This window comes from Marmota monax, unplaced genomic scaffold (genome assembly GCF_021218885.2).
Source record: "Marmota monax isolate L192 unplaced genomic scaffold, Marmota_monax_Labrador192_F-V1.1 WCK01_AAM20220418_F8-fsc00035, whole genome shotgun sequence".
Lineage (NCBI taxonomy): Eukaryota > Metazoa > Chordata > Mammalia > Rodentia > Sciuridae > Marmota > Marmota monax.
This window is the reverse complement of record NW_026691961.1, coordinates 1-16,748: the sequence shown is the minus strand read 5'-3', so window position 1 is coordinate 16,748 and position 16,748 is coordinate 1. Positions and strand designations below refer to the sequence as shown.

At 44.4% G+C, this 16,748-nt stretch overlaps 1 protein-coding gene and 1 long non-coding RNA gene across 3 annotated transcripts in view; one reads left to right on the top strand and one right to left on the bottom strand.

Moving 5' to 3' along the window:
- The window catches only part of LOC124081745 (uncharacterized), a 62,360-nt gene extending 45,632 nt beyond the window's left edge, over positions 1-16,728 (top strand). For both annotated transcript variants that reach the window (XR_006848129.2, XR_006848113.2), the window contains exon 4: positions 15,331-16,728. This is a non-coding gene — a long non-coding RNA (uncharacterized LOC124081745). The remainder of the gene's footprint in view (positions 1-15,330) is intronic.
- Positions 7,001-8,002, bottom strand: LOC124081538 (olfactory receptor 2T11-like). Its single transcript, XM_046427791.2, has one exon. It carries the CDS (start codon positions 8,000-8,002, stop codon positions 7,043-7,045), a length of 960 nt encoding a protein of 319 aa, XP_046283747.1. The 3' UTR covers positions 7,001-7,042.
- Positions 16,729-16,748: the final 20 nt, after the last annotated feature.

Here is a 16,748-nt window from a genome sequence, read left to right as displayed (position 1 = left end):
GCTGTCACTGGGAAGGTATGACTACAGGTTTTGGAGGTAAGAGCTCCAAGAGATCCAAGGGACAGTTGAAAGTACCCATTTACTGTACAAAACCTAAAGACTTTACAGAAAAGAATGCATGTTGTTAGGGTAATTTAGGGAAATTACATGTCCCATCCATCCCAAGACTGCCTGGAATCTAAATATGTTCATCTTCTCTAAATAAATAGCAGTGTATCCCTTCTAAAAAATCCAGTTCCCAAAACTTACCATGATATCCAAAACCCAAAGACCAAGGAAGAGAGAAGACCAACCAGGGTTCCACAGGAGGTTCATCCTTCCCACCTTCTGAGTGGCCCCAGCTGGAAATTGCTCTCTCCTGGGCCATTGCCATGTTCTACGTCATCATCGTGCTCAGAGGCTCCCCGATAGCCTTGCTTTCCTGTGTGGGTCGCATCTCCACATGCCCATGGACTTCTCCCTTAGCAATCTTTTCCACCCTGGAGCTCGGTTTCCCTCTGTGCACCAGAGGCGTCAAACCTGGGCATCAGCTCTGCAGGCTGTGCTGTGCAGCTGTGTGTGTCCTCTGTGGGGGCCACAGAATGCAGCTTGCTGGTGGTGATGTCCTTCCACCACTGCGTGGCTGTCTGCCACCCTTGCGCTACTCCATCTTCATGCACCCTCTGCTCTGCTGGAAGCTGGCACTCAGGGCCTGGCTGTCTGCCCTGACAGGGTCTCTCATCCTGTTCCCGGTCACACTCCAGCTGCCCTTCTGTCCCCATCACCTCCTGGATGGCTTTCTGTGTGAGGTGCCTGTCCTCAGACGCCTGGCCTGTGGAGACACCACTGCCAATGAGTGGCAGATGACCATCACGGCTGTCATCTTCATCATGGTCCCTGTGGGGCTGATCCTGGCTTCCTATGGCTGCATAGCTCAGGCTATGAGGAGCATGAAGTCAGAGGAGGGAAGGAAGAAAGCCACTGCCCCCTGATCCTCCCACCTCCTCGTGGTCTTCATGTTTTATGGGACAGTGGCCATGGTGTACACTGACCCTCAGAGCAACTTCGCTTCAAAGAACGGCAAGTTTTTCACCTTCTTCTACACTGTGGTCACACCCCTGTTGAATCCTCTCATTGACACCCTGAGGAACAAAGAGGTACAGGACGCTTGGCTGAGACAGCTGGGAAAGTGGGCAAGCCAGGCTGGTGGCCATCATGTGAACCAGACAGGAAGTCCAGAGCCATGAAAAGCTTCCACTCTCCATTAGAGAGTCCTGGAAATCACTCTAAAATGGTTTGTGCTCAGTGCCAAGCTGACTTTTATTCCTCTAATTTTACACATCATTTGCTTAAAAACAAAATGTAAATTTAATAGTAGTTTTGGAAAGTGGTAGGTGCTCACAATATATTTGGATAGGAAATAAAAGTAGTTGTACAGTTAACCCAAGTGATTATTTCTAAAGCAACACAATTTTCATAAATTAACATTTTAGAATTATCAAATAGATGCTCATGGATTATTTGCTATTTAAATTTAAAAATTTTTAAATGGCAGAACTTGGTTTCAAGGGTTACATTGTGCAAGCCTGAAGGGAGGATTTTCCCTCTATTGATTACCAACTGTCATGCCAAAAGTCAGTATGGCATGATGGATCTCACACCAATATTGCTAGCTGCTAGACCCATCAAATGGGCAGCAGCCAGCTGGATGAATGGGTCTATATTGAGTCCAGACCTGACCATGGATTTACCTTCATCCCAAATTATACCCATACCCACTATGCACAAGCTTGTGTGACACCACCCTTTGCCATGCTAATAATCAATGATACTGATGGCATAAATATCACTCATACAGAGATCCCTGTGCAGTCAATACATCCTGCTGGCTCACAAATTGTCTAACCCCTGCTGTGAAAGCTATACGTATATTTAAAATCAGAGTGCCCCCAGCAATCTGGCTTCCAGTGACCCTGTCCAGAGAGAGAGGAGGAGTCCATGGGGCATGGAGATGAAGAACCTTCTGAATGAGATCTTACATCAGACAAGGCATGCAATTAGCCTCATCATCCCTGGGATTATTGCCCTGTGACCACCATGGCAGCCACAACCACTGTCACTGCTTCCCTCACTCAGAGTATCCAGACTGCTCAGACTGTGAACAATGTGTCCACTGCCATGGCAGAAGCCTTTGCCATCCAAAATGACTTAAATAAACTGACCTGAGCTGCTATTTTAGTCATTCAGCAAGAACTAGACCTCACCAGGAACAACTAGATATTCTGTTTATGTTGCAGAGGCTCAATTGTGACCCTGAGTTTCATAGCATTTGTGTCACCTAATATGCTGTGTCTAGCAATGTAACCTTAGACTTCTCCAGTTTTTCTCTGCATATGAAGGGCACTTGGGATACTAACTATGTTATGACTATGCAAAACCTTACTAAGGCAATTGTCAAAATCAATGAGACGAAGGTGTCTATCTTGACAACCTCTTCTTTCTTCCAGGGACTGACTGAACATTGGGAAAACCTGATAGCCAGATTAACTAATCCTTATAACGCTATTACCCTGGCCCTACTGGTTATTATAGTGATAATATTTTCTTGTGTTGTGAGATGCTTATGTAACCATGTAAAGTCCCCTGAATGAAAACCAACAATGCTGGCTGAAGTCCTTGTGGCACAGTCAGAGTGGGGAGATGTGGGGACAGGTGCATGGAGTACTGAATATGTGGCATACTTAGGGCACCTGAGTGGCAGACCACTCTCCTCGTGCTAGGTACACGAGTGGCAGATGCTTACCTGTAGGCACGCGCTGGAGCGTGAGGCCACATGTTGTGGTCCCAGCGCTTGCTCCACGGTCTGCTCCTCAATTGGTCGCTGCAAGGACAGTTGGCTAGAAATTGTGTTGGTGGCTGCCTGTAATCTGCCTAGCTGCTGCCTGAGTATATATACATGGTAACTGCTCAATAAAATAAGATATGCTTCCAGCTTGATCTCCAGAGGTCTTGAATAGTGACTCCGCAGCCACACTTTCCTCTACCCTGTTCTGCGGACCTCCTTGCTGGGCAGAGAGAGAGCCCACACAAGTGGCTGCTGGGGAGAGGGTGTTGGGAACTATAGTACATGCCCAGCTGGTGTTCCAAACTGGGAGATGCCCCAACTAAAGATGGTGATGAAGATGGTCCAAGATGGAGGTGGCTGCTTTCATTGGTGGGTGTCGTGTTGGGAGGGGGAAGCCGGACAATGGCATTGGCTATGTGTTCAGAGATGTAGCTCTGTGACGGGCAGTGTTGTGGCTGTCGGCTGTCTTCAGAGCCTGTGTGATGTCTCCAGGTGCAGGCAGGCTACTGTGCATAGGGGACTGTGGCAGTGGCTGCAGAGTCCCAAGATGGAGGTGAGTGAGGGAGCCCCATGTTGGTACATGGGGGTCTACATGGGAGTGGCGGTTGGAGTTCCTGTGGGTGGTAGTGGCTAGGTGTCCTGCATGGGAGCAGCATCTGGAACTTCTGTGCAGGTGGGCGGCCAAGAGTCCTGCTCTGGTGCAGATGCCGGTGGTCCCTCTCGGGCACCTGGGAGACCTGCGTGGGTGAGTAGGCAGTCCTGCTCTGATGCTGAGGCCTGGAGCCCTGCACAGGCAAGGTGGCCATCTCTCTTTTTCTTTTTGTTAGTTTGGCTAAGAGTTTGCCAAGCTTTTTTTTTTTTCCCCCCCAAGTACCAACTCTTTGTTTTTTTTATTCTTTGAATTGTTTTGTTATTCTGTAATTCATTGATTTCAGCTTTGAACATAATTATTTCCTTTCTTCTAATGATTTTGGAATTGGTTTGTTCTTACTTTTCAAGGGCTTGAGATACAATAGTAGGTTCTTTATTTGGGATATTTATTATTTTCTTATGCAGTCATTCATAGGTATAATGCTTGCTCTTAAAACCACCATCATAATGTTCCAGATTTTCTGATGTTTTATCAATATTCACATTTGATTCTAAGATTTTATAAAAAAATTCTCCTTTAATTTTTTTTCTATGCCCATTCATTATTCAAAAGTGAACACTGTCCAATGCCCACATGTTTATATGGCTTCTGTAAGTATTTTTGGTGTTGATTTCTAATTTCATTCCATTATGTTTAGACAAGATACAAGGAATTATAATGATATTTTATATTTGCTAGGAGTTGCTTTGTGATCTAAAATATGGTCAAATTTTGAGAACATTCCATGAGCATCTGATAAGAGAAATCATCTATGTTAGATGAAATAGTCTATAGTATCTGTTTATCTATTTCATTTATAATATTTTCTGTGTGTGAAGATTCTCTACTGAGTTTATAACTGGACCTTTACTTAGATTTTGTACCACTGTGATCAAAATGTGCAACAAGAACAATTTAGATGAGGAAAAGTTTATTTGGGGCTCATGTTTTCAGAGGTCTCAGTTCATAGATAGCTGATTCTTGCTCTGGGCCCAAGGGGAAGCAGCTCATCATGGGGGAAGGGACCAGCAGAGGAACACCACACAGTTTGTGATGGGATCAGAAAGCAAAGAGAGGGAGATAAAGGGGTCTAGGAAGAACAGCATTCTAGGCATGGCTCCATGACTCACTCCTGCAGCCACACTACTATAGATAGGTGGACTACCTATAGTTCCTACCCATAGTCACCACACAGTCCATTCAAAGTAGAATGGGCTTATCAGGTCACAGATGTCATAATTTAATCATTTCACCTCTGAATATTCCTGTACTAACTGTAGTTTTGGGGGGACACCTCATACACAAATCAGAATAATGAACTATCAATTGATGAGTGAAGTGTGTTCAATTCATTCAGTATTATTGTACTGGAGTCTATATATCTTTAATTCAGGTAATGTCTGTTATATGTAATTAGGTGCACCAACATTTGGGGCATAAAAATTTGCTAGCAATATATCTTATTATTGGATTATTCCCTTTACGAGTATTAAGTGACCTTCTTTGTCTGTTTTAAGTTTTGGCTTGAAACATGCTTTTTATGAATATTCCTGATGGTTTGGGGCTTCAATTATATGGTATATAAATTTTAATCCTTTTATGTTCAGTCTGTTGCTGTATTCACCAATAAGGGTGAGTGTCTTGTAAACAATGTTTATTTAGATCGTGTTTTTTAATCCATTCTGCCAGCCTATGTCTTTTAATTTGACAGATGAGACCCCTTAAATTGAATGTTATTACTGAGAGATGTTTATTAATTCCTGCTACTTTTATTATTTTTAATGAATAATTTGTCCTATTTCTCATTTGCCTGTGATTCTTCAAATGAGATTTATCCATTTGTGAACTCAGGGATTTGTTTTTTGAGTTTTTCTACATGTAATATTTCTTTAAGTATTTTCTGTAGGGCCAGCTTAGAAGTCATGAATTCTTTTAGTTTCTGCTTATGTTAGAATTTTTTATTTCCTTTTTTTTATTCTACAAGATATTTTTGTTGGACATAGTAATCTGGATTGACAGTTATTTTCTTTCAGGGTTTGAAACACATTATTACAAGTCTTCCTGAATTTTAGCACTTGTTCTGAGAAATCAGAAGTAATTCTTATTGGCTCTCCTCTAATTGTGAACTGATTTTTTTCTTGAGGATTTTAAAATTCTATCCTTGCTGTGCACATTAGTCATTTCAATTATAATGTGTAGTGAAGAGGTTCTTTTTTGATCTTGTTTGTTTGGGGTTCTGAGTTCCTCCTATATTTGGATGTACATCTCATTCTCAAGATTTCAAAAATGTTCTGTCATTATTATCCTGAAGAGGACTTACAGCCATTAGCCTCCCTCTCACAATCTTCTTCAATTCCAATGATTCTTAAATTTTTTTCTCTTAATGTTGGCCCAGAGTTCTTTTTACTCTGGTCATAGTTACTTATTTTCTTTTTTATAAAGCTGTATGAATATTCTAGACCAGCCACTTTGTCTTCTAGATCTGCCATTCTGTCATCAGTATGATCTACTCTATTAGACTTTTGAGTAAACATTTTATTTGATTTATTGTGTCCTTCATTTCTAAGTTTCTGCTTGGTTATTTTTCAACATATCAATCTCCTTCAAATTTCTCATTCATAGCCTGTATTTACTTCTTTAATTCATTCAGTTATTTTTCTGTGTTCTCTTGAAATTCATTGATCATTTTTATAATCATGCTTATGAACTTTTCTGTTATTTTCTCCACTTCAATATCTTTGGAGACCGTTGCAGGTGAATTATGAACTTAGAAGCTGTTGCATTACCTTGTTTTTTACTATTTCTTGTATTGATGTGTTGAGTTTTATGCATCTATTGGTATGAATTTCTCGTCAATTCTTATGTTTGGGACTTTTTAAGGCATAATCTTCTCTTGCCAAAATGTCCTAGATTGTTACAGACTGAGACCTTTTAAAGGTGTGATATCTATAGACTTTGTGTTAATTCTCTGCTTTTGCTGCAGGAGTAGATGTTCATTAGTGGGGTCCAGAGGCCCTGCTCCAGTCATTCCTACTCAGGGCCTGTTTGTTAGTTGGGTTTTTGTTCTTGCTTTTGTTCTATTCTTTTTTGTTGTTGTTGTTCTATTCTTTGTATTAATGTATCACAGAAGTTTGAGTGTGGTTAATTTGTGTGTGGAGCAAGAGGTACTATCTCCCTTGTCTGGGATTAGCTTGGCAGAAACTTCTCTACTCTATGAAATTTTGGTGTCTTCTTAGATTCCAAGTCCCAAGGTGTAAGACGAAGTAGCCTGGAACATAAGCTGGTTGAAAGCGCTTTCGACGTCCCCTTTCACCAACACAAGATAGGATGGAATGGGAGTGCAGTTTTCTCTGGACAGACCAGCTTGTTGTCCTGCTGGGGTTGGGCATCAGCTGAGGTCTTCGAAGAAATTTCTGACAATGAGGCTCAGCTCTAATCAGGCTATGAGGGGCTTTGTTGGATGGTATTTGTTCTGGAGAGGACTCTTCTTAATTGTTAAGTAGACTTTGATGGCTGAAAAGTAGTTTGATGAAACTGGGCACATGGAGAGTGACCTCTGGAGGACCTGTCCTCGTGTTACTGAGTCTCTACGCCTCAACTGTGGCTACTTTCTGAGCAGGGGAACAGTGGGCAAACACCCTCTCCAATGCCCCCATAACATCTTTGTTTCTGAGACTGTAGATGAGAGGGTTAAGCATGGGTGTGACAATGGTATAGAAGGCAGACACTACCTTGTCCTGTTCAGGTGTGTGGAATGATGGGGGCAGCACGTACGTGTAGAAGGCAGCCCCGTAGAAAATGCTGACCACAGTCAGGTGGGATGAACACGTGGTGAAGGCTTTTTTGCCGCCCTCAACAGAGCGCATGCGGTGGACAGTGAGCAAGATGAGCGCATAGGAAGTGGAGATGATAGAGATGGGGATGAGCAGCATGAGGACGCAGCAGGGGTACATCAGGGTCTCATACAAGGATGTGTCAGCACAGGCCAGTTTGAGAACTGCAGGGATCTCACAGAAAAAATGGTTGATTTGGTGGGAGCCACAGTAAGGGACATTCATGGTGATGGGCGTGAGCAGAAAGCCATCAAGTGAGCCCCCAAACCAGGCACCAGCAGCCAGCAGAAGACACATCTTGCGGTTCATGAGAACTGGGTACCTAAGAGGGTTGCAGACAGCCACATAATGGTCATAGGCCATGAGGCCCAGCAGGAAGAACTCTGAACCAATCATGGTCAAGTACAGGAAGATCTGGATGCCACAGGCCACAAAGGAAATGGTTCTCTCTGTAGAAACCATATCCACCAGGAGCTTTGGGACAGTGGTACAGATGAAAAGGGTGTCCATGATGGACAGCTGGCTGAGCAGGAAGTACATGGGGGTGTGGAGGTGGGAGTCCACCTGAATCAAGACTATCATGACCACATTTGCAGTGACAGCCACCATGAAAATGGCAAAGATGACCGTGAAAACAATCCCCGTGGCCTCCGTGCTCACCAGAAGCCCCAAGAGAACAAAGTCGGAGGTAGAAGTTCTGTTTCCTGTTGACATTGCCAGTGGCAGCTCCAGGGGATCAGGGACACCTCAGGACCAGGAGGAAGGTGGGAGAAGCTAGTTCAGGATGGGGACACCACTCTGCACGGGGGCTGGCGTGGAGGGATTTTCCAGGGCAGGGGCTAGAAAAAACAAACCAGCAAACTCATCCCAGAGCAGCTGCAGAGGTGACCCTGTTTCTTGTTGGCAAGTGGCCCTGCTTGTGGTCACGTTGCTGTGTGCAGAGGATGGCAAGGGTAGAGATCTCTCGCCCTGGAGTAGAGATTCGCCACGTCTGTTCTGCTCACTCTACATTATTGTGAGTCTGTGATTTACTTAAACAAGGACAAAATCACTGTCTGAAATTCTCATTTACCTGCTGTCCATGAGACACGACCCATAGGCTCAATAAAGCCTACTCAATAGACTACTGCTAAAAATGGATTCTGAAGTTAAATTAGACTGTCTCTACAAATTTTTCTCTGAACCATTTGTTCAAATTACTCTGTAAGTAGTCACGGCTGCTGTCTTTTTTGTCAGGCCTCCCAGAAGGACCACATGGTCAAGGCTTGTCTTAGAATCCTGATCTGTTAACTTAAATTACATTCCAGAGCCGGGTGTGGTGGTGCATGCCTGTAATCTGAGTGGTGGGAGGCTGAGACAGGAGAATCACAAGTTCAAAGCCAGCCTCAGCAATGGCAAGGTGCTAAGCAGCTCAGTGAGACCCTGCCTCTAATAAAATACACAATAGGGCTGGGGATATGGCTGAATTCAATCTCTAGTACTAAAGAAATAAAAAAAGAAAATTACATACCATTTCCAAAGGACAATTGAAAATAAATGTTGTCTACAACTTGTTTTTGTTAAAACCCACTGACAGGAAAGAGATGTTCTACTTTTTACTCCAAAAAATTAATAAAGCTAATCCATAAAAAATGAGAGAGATTTTTATCTCTCTTTGCCACACAAATGAAACAATCCAAATGCATAAACTAGTTCAAGTGAAGAATCCACATTTATCTCTCCATGCACAGCTAGTAGGCTGGGCCAATGCATGATCTTTAACCTGGGTTGTTCAGGAGCTTTCTCACATCCCCTCTGCTTGCCCTGAGTCCCCCTCCAACACAGCAACCAAAGTGACCTTGGGGGATATATTCACCCCACATCACTCTCTGCTGAAGCCTGTGCTCAGGGGCCATCATGTTTTGACGCTTACCTTGAAGTCCTCTCTTGCCCCCTGCAATGTCCTGGTCATGGGGCTGAGGAGGTCATCTTGCTGGTCCTCTGTCCCCACTCTAGGGTCCCAGCCCAGGACCCCTGTCCCAGCTCCCCTTGCCTGAGCCCTTCTGCATGTCTAAGCCAGCCATCTCCACATGTGCGTCAGGGAATGGTGCAAAGGCCACCTTCTCAGCAGGTGGCTCTGGTCCCACTCGAGGACTTTGTATTTCTTCATGATTCTTAGCACTATGGGACAGACTACAGGTTCATTTTGCTTGTGTTGGACTCTTGGTTCTGGAAATTGAGCCCCATGAGGATGAGGATTGGTGCCTATTTTATTTTTTTTAACCACTCTCACCATCTAGAAGAATGACTGGTGTGTTGTAAATACTTGTTAAATCATTAAATGGATGGTTTTTGAACACATCACTAATGTAATGCAAATCATGTATTTTTGATTTTTAAGTTAATCCATTTCTTGGATAATTTCTTTTAAATATTTTTAAGTTTGTTTTTTGAAAACGTGCTAATGGCAAACACATTTTCAACAAATGTCAGGCCTGAGCCTGTTCAGTTTGAGGTTGGACACTTGCCTAGTGAGCAGAGGCCCTGTCTCCATCCCTAGCACCATGAAACTCAAGACAGACAAACAAGAAAACAAATACCAGGCCTTTGTGCTTGTCTTTACTCCAAAATAAAGTTGTCATAAAATAGGATCCCTCCATGTTCTCTAAAGAGACTTAGTTCTAGGAAACAAAGAAGAATGAAATATGGCATTTGCCAGTAAATGGATGAAACTGGAGATTATCAATCTAAGTGAAATACGCCAATCCCCAAAATACCAAATTCCAGAAGTTGTCTCTGATATGTGAATGCTAACCCAAAACAAGGGAGAGTGGGAAGGGGACAAATAAAATAAGTCTTCGAAGGTCAAACACTAATACAAATTTACTCCTAAATCTCTGAGGTTAATGTATATAAATTTGGGACAATTACTCCCTGAGCCTTAAAATCCAGACACCTGCTCACACAGTCCCTAGATGACCACCTTCTTGACTACACAAGAGGAACTCACCCCTTCCTTTGTTTTCTGCACCTGCACTTGCTAAGACAGCTCTTCCTACAGGCAGGCCCCAGTTATTGTGTTAAAGAGAACTGCAGCCCCCAGTGTTATTAGACATCCAGAGATTGTATTGTGGGGGAAAAAGGTTAAAGTTAGAATTCCTCCTGTATAATAGATAAAAAAAAGAAGATCGTTATTGTTATGCATGATTTTTTTAACAGCAAGTTTTCATCTCCCTCCTATTACCAGAAACAATTGTATCTTTAAAAAATGCCATGAGACTTATGATTAATGTTCCTCCTTAATGAGTTTAGTGAAGCTGTAATAGGCTTAGCAAGTGTTAAGACCAGTTGTGTGCAGAAGAGTCCTCCTCCTATAATCCCATCCATAGCTAGTCCCTGAAACCAAAGGACACACTTTTGTATATGACAGAGACCTTGCAGAGGTGATTAACTCATGGATCTGGGATGAGAACTTTCTAGACTCAGTGCAGTCAAAAGGCCTTTGAAGGAAGGAGGGAGGCAGGAAGCAGGAAGGGGTGCTGTTGGAAGCTGGACCCAGACTGATCCAGTCCATGGATTTAAAGTAGAGGGGGGTGTTCAGGAAGTCCCAGGCAGGGGCCAGCTCTGGGGGTCCGACAAACCATGTCCGGCCACTCAAAAACCAAACAGAAATGGGTTCCCATGAGGGAACCACAGCTCCCCCAGCATGAGGAGTTTAGCCAGTGTGGCCACCTTTGGGATTCTGACCTCCTGGACTGTAACGTGTTAAGCTGGGTTTGTGACAGCATAATATCCACAGGAAACTAACATTCCAATAAATAATTCTCTCAGTTTTTAAGTAAAAGCAAGACAAGATGCTAATAATAAATTGGCCTGCACCTATGCAGTCCTCAGTGTCCCAGGTTTTGACGAGGCCACTTGTAACCCAGCGACAAGGTCATGACTGAGGCATCACCACCTCTCAGCTCAGAAAGGGGAAGCTGCAGAGCTGAGTCAAGGCTTAGGACCTGGCCTCCATCTTCCCTGATCTCTGCTCCTCCTCTTAACTATGCCCAAGGGGCAAGTATCCTCCATGCTTCAGTTAAGTTCAAATCACCTGGTAGAGGTTAAATGACTACAAGGGATAAAGCTATAATCAGGAAAACTTCATTTTCCTTCAAACATAGTCAATAATTAATAAAGTAACTAAAAGAAGTCAATTTTTTAAGAAACTGAAAATTCTTCCTAACTCCTGGGAAATCCCCAGTCCTCAGCCACCTGCCTTCAGGTGCCTGGCTTCATGTGGAGGTAGGACACACACACACTTTTCTCACCCAATGTCCCTTGAGAAAGACCCTGCAAACTCCTAGCTCAGAAATCTGACATCGAGCCTCTGTCACAAAGGAAGGAGAGCTTCTTATCTCCAAGGGAACAGGGTGCCTGTCCTCTGGGCCTGCTCCCAGCCCTTCACCAACGTCCCCACCATTACATACTGTGAGATCCAATTTGCTTTGGGGGACCTGAGCGTTGAAGGAGATTTTCAGCAAAGTGTGTCGGGAGGAGCTGGCAGAGTTCACTCTAAGCAAGAACCCCTGAGACCAAGACTACTACTTATAACTGACAGAAGGAAAAGCAACACAGGCATTTTGAAAAAAAAGTTGCATGAAGTGTGAATCTAATTTAAAACTTTGTGGAATAAATTGAAATGCTACTAGAGAAATCCTGTCAATGATTTACAAAACTAAAACTATGAATTAATTTAGCATATGTTTTGACCTAGTTGCCTTTTCTTACTGTATTTTCCTAAGCACAAATATCCTCAAATGGGGAGGAGAGGGTTTCCCTCCTTAAACAGCATTTGGAAAATCCTTCAGGGGAAGTGGCCAGCTGTGTGAGCTGAATCCAGTGTCCTCACATGGTACCTGTCTGGTCCTAGCAGCGCAACACACCGCTCTTTCCAACAGGCTTCCTGAGTGTGTGGGTGCTCAGAGGTGCAGACCAGCTCCCCACCCTGGGCATGGACAGCAGTTACAGGGGACTCTTGTTCAGTCTGATGATTCACTGCTGGGCTGACCTCAGTCTCCAGAGTTAATCTCTAAGTGTCACATCTTGGGGGAGTGAGGGACATGGGCCTCCTTTGCTGCCGGGTGGTCTCCTCAGCCCCTCCGGGGGGAGTCATGGACACAGCCCTGGACTCTCCCCCAGCACTGTCTGCCACTACTGGCCTGGTGCCACCTCCTGTCCTCTCCGTCATGTGCCCTGTGAGGCCATCAGTGGAGGGTGGCCACGGGCACAGGCTGGCACCTGAGGCCGTTCCTCCCCAGAGCAGGAGCATGAGGAGTTTGCTCAGCAAGACGCTGGGAAGCAGGGGTGCTTGTTCCTCTGCTGCAGAGGCCCAGGTGCAGGGTGGAGAGGCTGCAGCAGAAATGGGTCCTGCAGTCTGGCCAGCTTGAGCCCTAGTGAGAGCAGGACTGTGTCAACATTGGGGACCAAGGGGGGACCTGCAAATATTGCTGGTAGGAGTGGGCACTGAGTCAGTATAAAAACCTGAAAGAGCATAAATTTCACTAGGAAATTTTAATACAGAGATAATCATATGAGTGGCAGCTTGTACTATTAAAAACTCCTCTTGGCGTTATTTCCAATAAGAAAGCCAGGAGACTGAGCATAGTCGGCTGCACCCACACTGAATCACTTAGGCTTCAGCACATCACGGTGCTCCAAGTGGCCATTGTGACACGAGGGAGGTCTCCAATCCCCCATGGTTTGACAGTTTCACTGTGCTTGTAAGAGAAAAGGGTGGCGTGTGTGCATACTTCATATCCACAGCCACATGGACACAGTCTGACACTCTCCATCTTCAGGCTGAGAGCACTCAGTACCTTCATGGCACATGTCATAGCTGATTTCTTAGAAATACTCAGTGTGCATTATTTTCAAATGAGAACCATTACTTGCAATCAACCCTGCCTTGGGTCAGAGTGAGCTACCTTTTCTCCCTTTGAGGAGATTCCGTAGCTTGCCTGGGAGGAGGGAAAGCCTCTGTCTGCAGAGCCCCGTCAGCTGTTCAGAAGCCAAGGCCTCGGCCCGTCTTACCTGTGTTCAGAGAAGCCTCCTGCTTGCACCTATAGGAGCTATAGGAGCCCATGCCCCCTATAGCCCCCACCACCTGTCTGAAGCACCCCCTGGGAGGAACCTGGCAGAAGCCAGTGGTGTCCCTTCATCTGAAGTCACTTAAGAACTAGTGAAGTTGGACAGAAGGTAACTACAGTTCTTAGCTTTTAGCTCAGCATATAGTTCTTTTTTTAAAATATTTTTTAGTTGTCAGTGGATCTTTTATTTATTTATATGGAGTGCTGAGACTCGAACCCAGGGCCTCACACATGCCAGGCAAGTGCTCTACCACTGAGCCACGACTCCAGTTCCCCTCAACATACAATTCCATGTGAGCTGGTGAAGCGCATTTAATTTAATTGAGCTTCAGTTTCCATGCTGCCCTTTAAACCCAAGATGGCCTGGAAAAAGGAATATAATAATAATAATAATAATAATTTATTAACTTGATATGTGTACATAGAGTGCCACACCTTCTAAATGCAGTGGCTTCCACTCGTTCACTACCCTGATATTTATTGACAACATATTCTATGTCAGGAAAATGCCTATGTGCTTGGGAAGCAGAACAAAATGAAGATCCTGGTTTTTGTTACATGATAAGTAAAACTGAATAAAACCAAATGAGCCTAAAGGGCTGATCAAAGGAACAGGAGAAAGCCTGTGGGCTGGTCAGGCTGGCGCAGAGGCGTGTGTGCATGAATGGCTCACCTTGCTCCACTCAGCTGGTTTGTTGCAGCCGGTCAGAACCCACCATTCCACGTCTCCATAATGTTGAGAGAAGCAGGCAAGGGGGGTTTGGCAAAGACCCTGCTGGTCTGTCAGATTTAGGAAGTTCTGCCCTCAACACAATCTCAACGGAAAAAATAATGAACAAAGCTTCCTCTGGTTCAGCTCCTAGTTTTCTCAGGAAACACTCTGTTTCAGGTCAAGCTCTGGAGGCCATGTAGCTATCTGCCATCACTGTAGCCTGGCCCTGGTACATAGGAACTCCTGTGGGAGTCGGGACTGATGGCCGAGGTCAGGCCTCATAGTGGCGCCTCACTGCAGCGCGCCAGCCACAGGTCTGGGTCAGGACTGTGCTGTCACCCCCCAGGCCACAGAGGCCTGCTTTGTCCTCTCCCTCTGAATCAACGTCTGCATAACTGTCTCTAGTCAGCTTATCTGACCACTGCTTTTCTGAAATCTCCCTTAGTGTTTATAGATTAGAGGATATAGGTGCTTTGTGTTTTTCACTGTTAAAATTTTACATTGCATAAATAAAAATATTTACTTACGTAAAACAATATGTGGAAGCCTGAGTTCAGATCACTTCATGTTCACATCTCTCACACACAGAAAGACCCCACAGAAGGTCTTTTTTCTCTCCAGATTGGTCCTCAGGCTCTAAGTAGACCAGTTCACCTGGCATCCGGCAAGAATTAATCATGGCTTTTATCAGCACCTTGCTCTTGGGGGACTTTTGTCCAGGCCATTATCAGGATGACCAAACTGGCAGCTGTGTCCTGCATTACCTGCTCTCTCCTTTGACAATTGTCTGCCAGTTAATATCAAGGTCTGCACACAGTGAAAATCAGACCAGAAGTCACAAGTCCTGGTCTGAGTCCCTGAGTGCCTGTTGCTCAAGTGAGGTGATAATTTGTCTGAACATCAGCTTTTTCATGTCCCATGGGGCTAATTATTTTTTAAATACCTTATAGAACTTTGTAAGGATCAGGTAATACAATTGAATATAATTTGAAATATAGGGACATATTTTTATTTGTCTTTTTGCCATCATCTGGAATGGTGTGTGTCCTGTTGCAAGTATGCAATTGATAATATTAAAATTGATTTTAGGTTTTTGTAATTGTCATTTCCAAGTTAATGCATCATCTTTAATAAAGAGGAAAATCTGGTGACCACAAATATACTCATATGGAAATTAGGTGAACTAACCTTGGAAAAAAATCTCTTGCTCTCCCTCTTAGGTTGTGACTCATCTTTGGTTCTGAGGAGTGGACACCCACCACGTGACATGCATTATGGGTTTTCCAGTTGTTTAGAGAAAATCCATGGGAAGTGTTCATGTAGATCAGCCCTCACAATGTGACACTGTGGAACTGGCCCCGAGTTTGCTGACCTGTGTCTTCAACGGCATGGCAGAATTCACCTCCCTCCATGTCCAGCCAGCAAGGCCCATGACCTCTGCAGGGATTGTCCAAGTGCTCTTCTCTTCCACGTTGCTTTTCAAGTATTTTGAATATTTTGAAATATCAATCAATGTGTAGGTTAAATGCCCTTGTTAATCATGCAAGAAAATTAATCTTGGAAATGCAAGAACAAACACCCTAGCACATATTCACACAGGCCTCGAGTGATGTCCGGGACTCCATGGAAACAAGAAGGAGAGGGATTCCCAGTGGGGAAGACACTGGAAGTGCAGCATGCAGTGACCTTGTGGAAGGAAAGGGCAGCAGAGGTGCTGCAGGCTGGAGGAAGGAGAAGGAAAGGGCTGTCGGGCCGCAGGACACAGCGTTCACCAGGCTGAACGGGAACACGGGGGAGGATTTTCCCAAATGAATCCGGGCTGCCTCGCGCTCCGGGAAATGCTCCTCCAGCCAACCTTCCATCCCTTTCCTGCTTGTTACTTGTTTAACTTCAGGATAAAGTAAAATTTCCGGGAACCTGGGAGACAGAGCAGGCCAGTGGTGGGATCACTGCAGGGAAGCTGTCCACCTGGGTGGGCGCTGCTGGGGGATGCTTCCCTCTGCCTCCGAGTTGGTGCCAGGGAGCAAAGGACGGAGTAGACTTTGGTTAGTCTTTGTCGGCTACACATCACCTGAAAATTGTCCAATTTTTCCTAAGCCTTGTGCTGCTAGAGGAAAGGAGCACCAGTGAACCCCAAGGTGTCTTATTTCTCAAGTTTGAGGCCCCTATGCACAGAAGGAAGTGAAATAATAGGTCATGGAAGGTTCCCTGTCCTCTGGTCAGTTGAAGTTGGATTCAAGTTGACCACCTATCAAAACACCACATCTAACCTCAACTAATTGGAAAAGAAAGGCGTTTCTACCAACATGTCACCAGAGAGGCGAAGAGAGAGAACACAGAGCCCGTTAGCCTAGAGGACGTAACGATAGCTAGGCAGAGGTCTTCATGTGCTCATTCTGCATTCATCTGTTACCACTTTATTAAATATCAATGGAAGTTGATTTAGACTTTAAAACTTGAAGGCAGTTTCAACTTTCAATCAACCAGTCAAGCAAACAATAATTAATTTCTGGCTAAGCCCTAGACTATGGGAAGAGAGGCATGGTAAGAATCTATCATGTAAATTCATAGCCAAGAAAATAAAGAGATAAAATGTGATTGAAAACACAGAACCTCAAACACAATCCCATGTTCACAA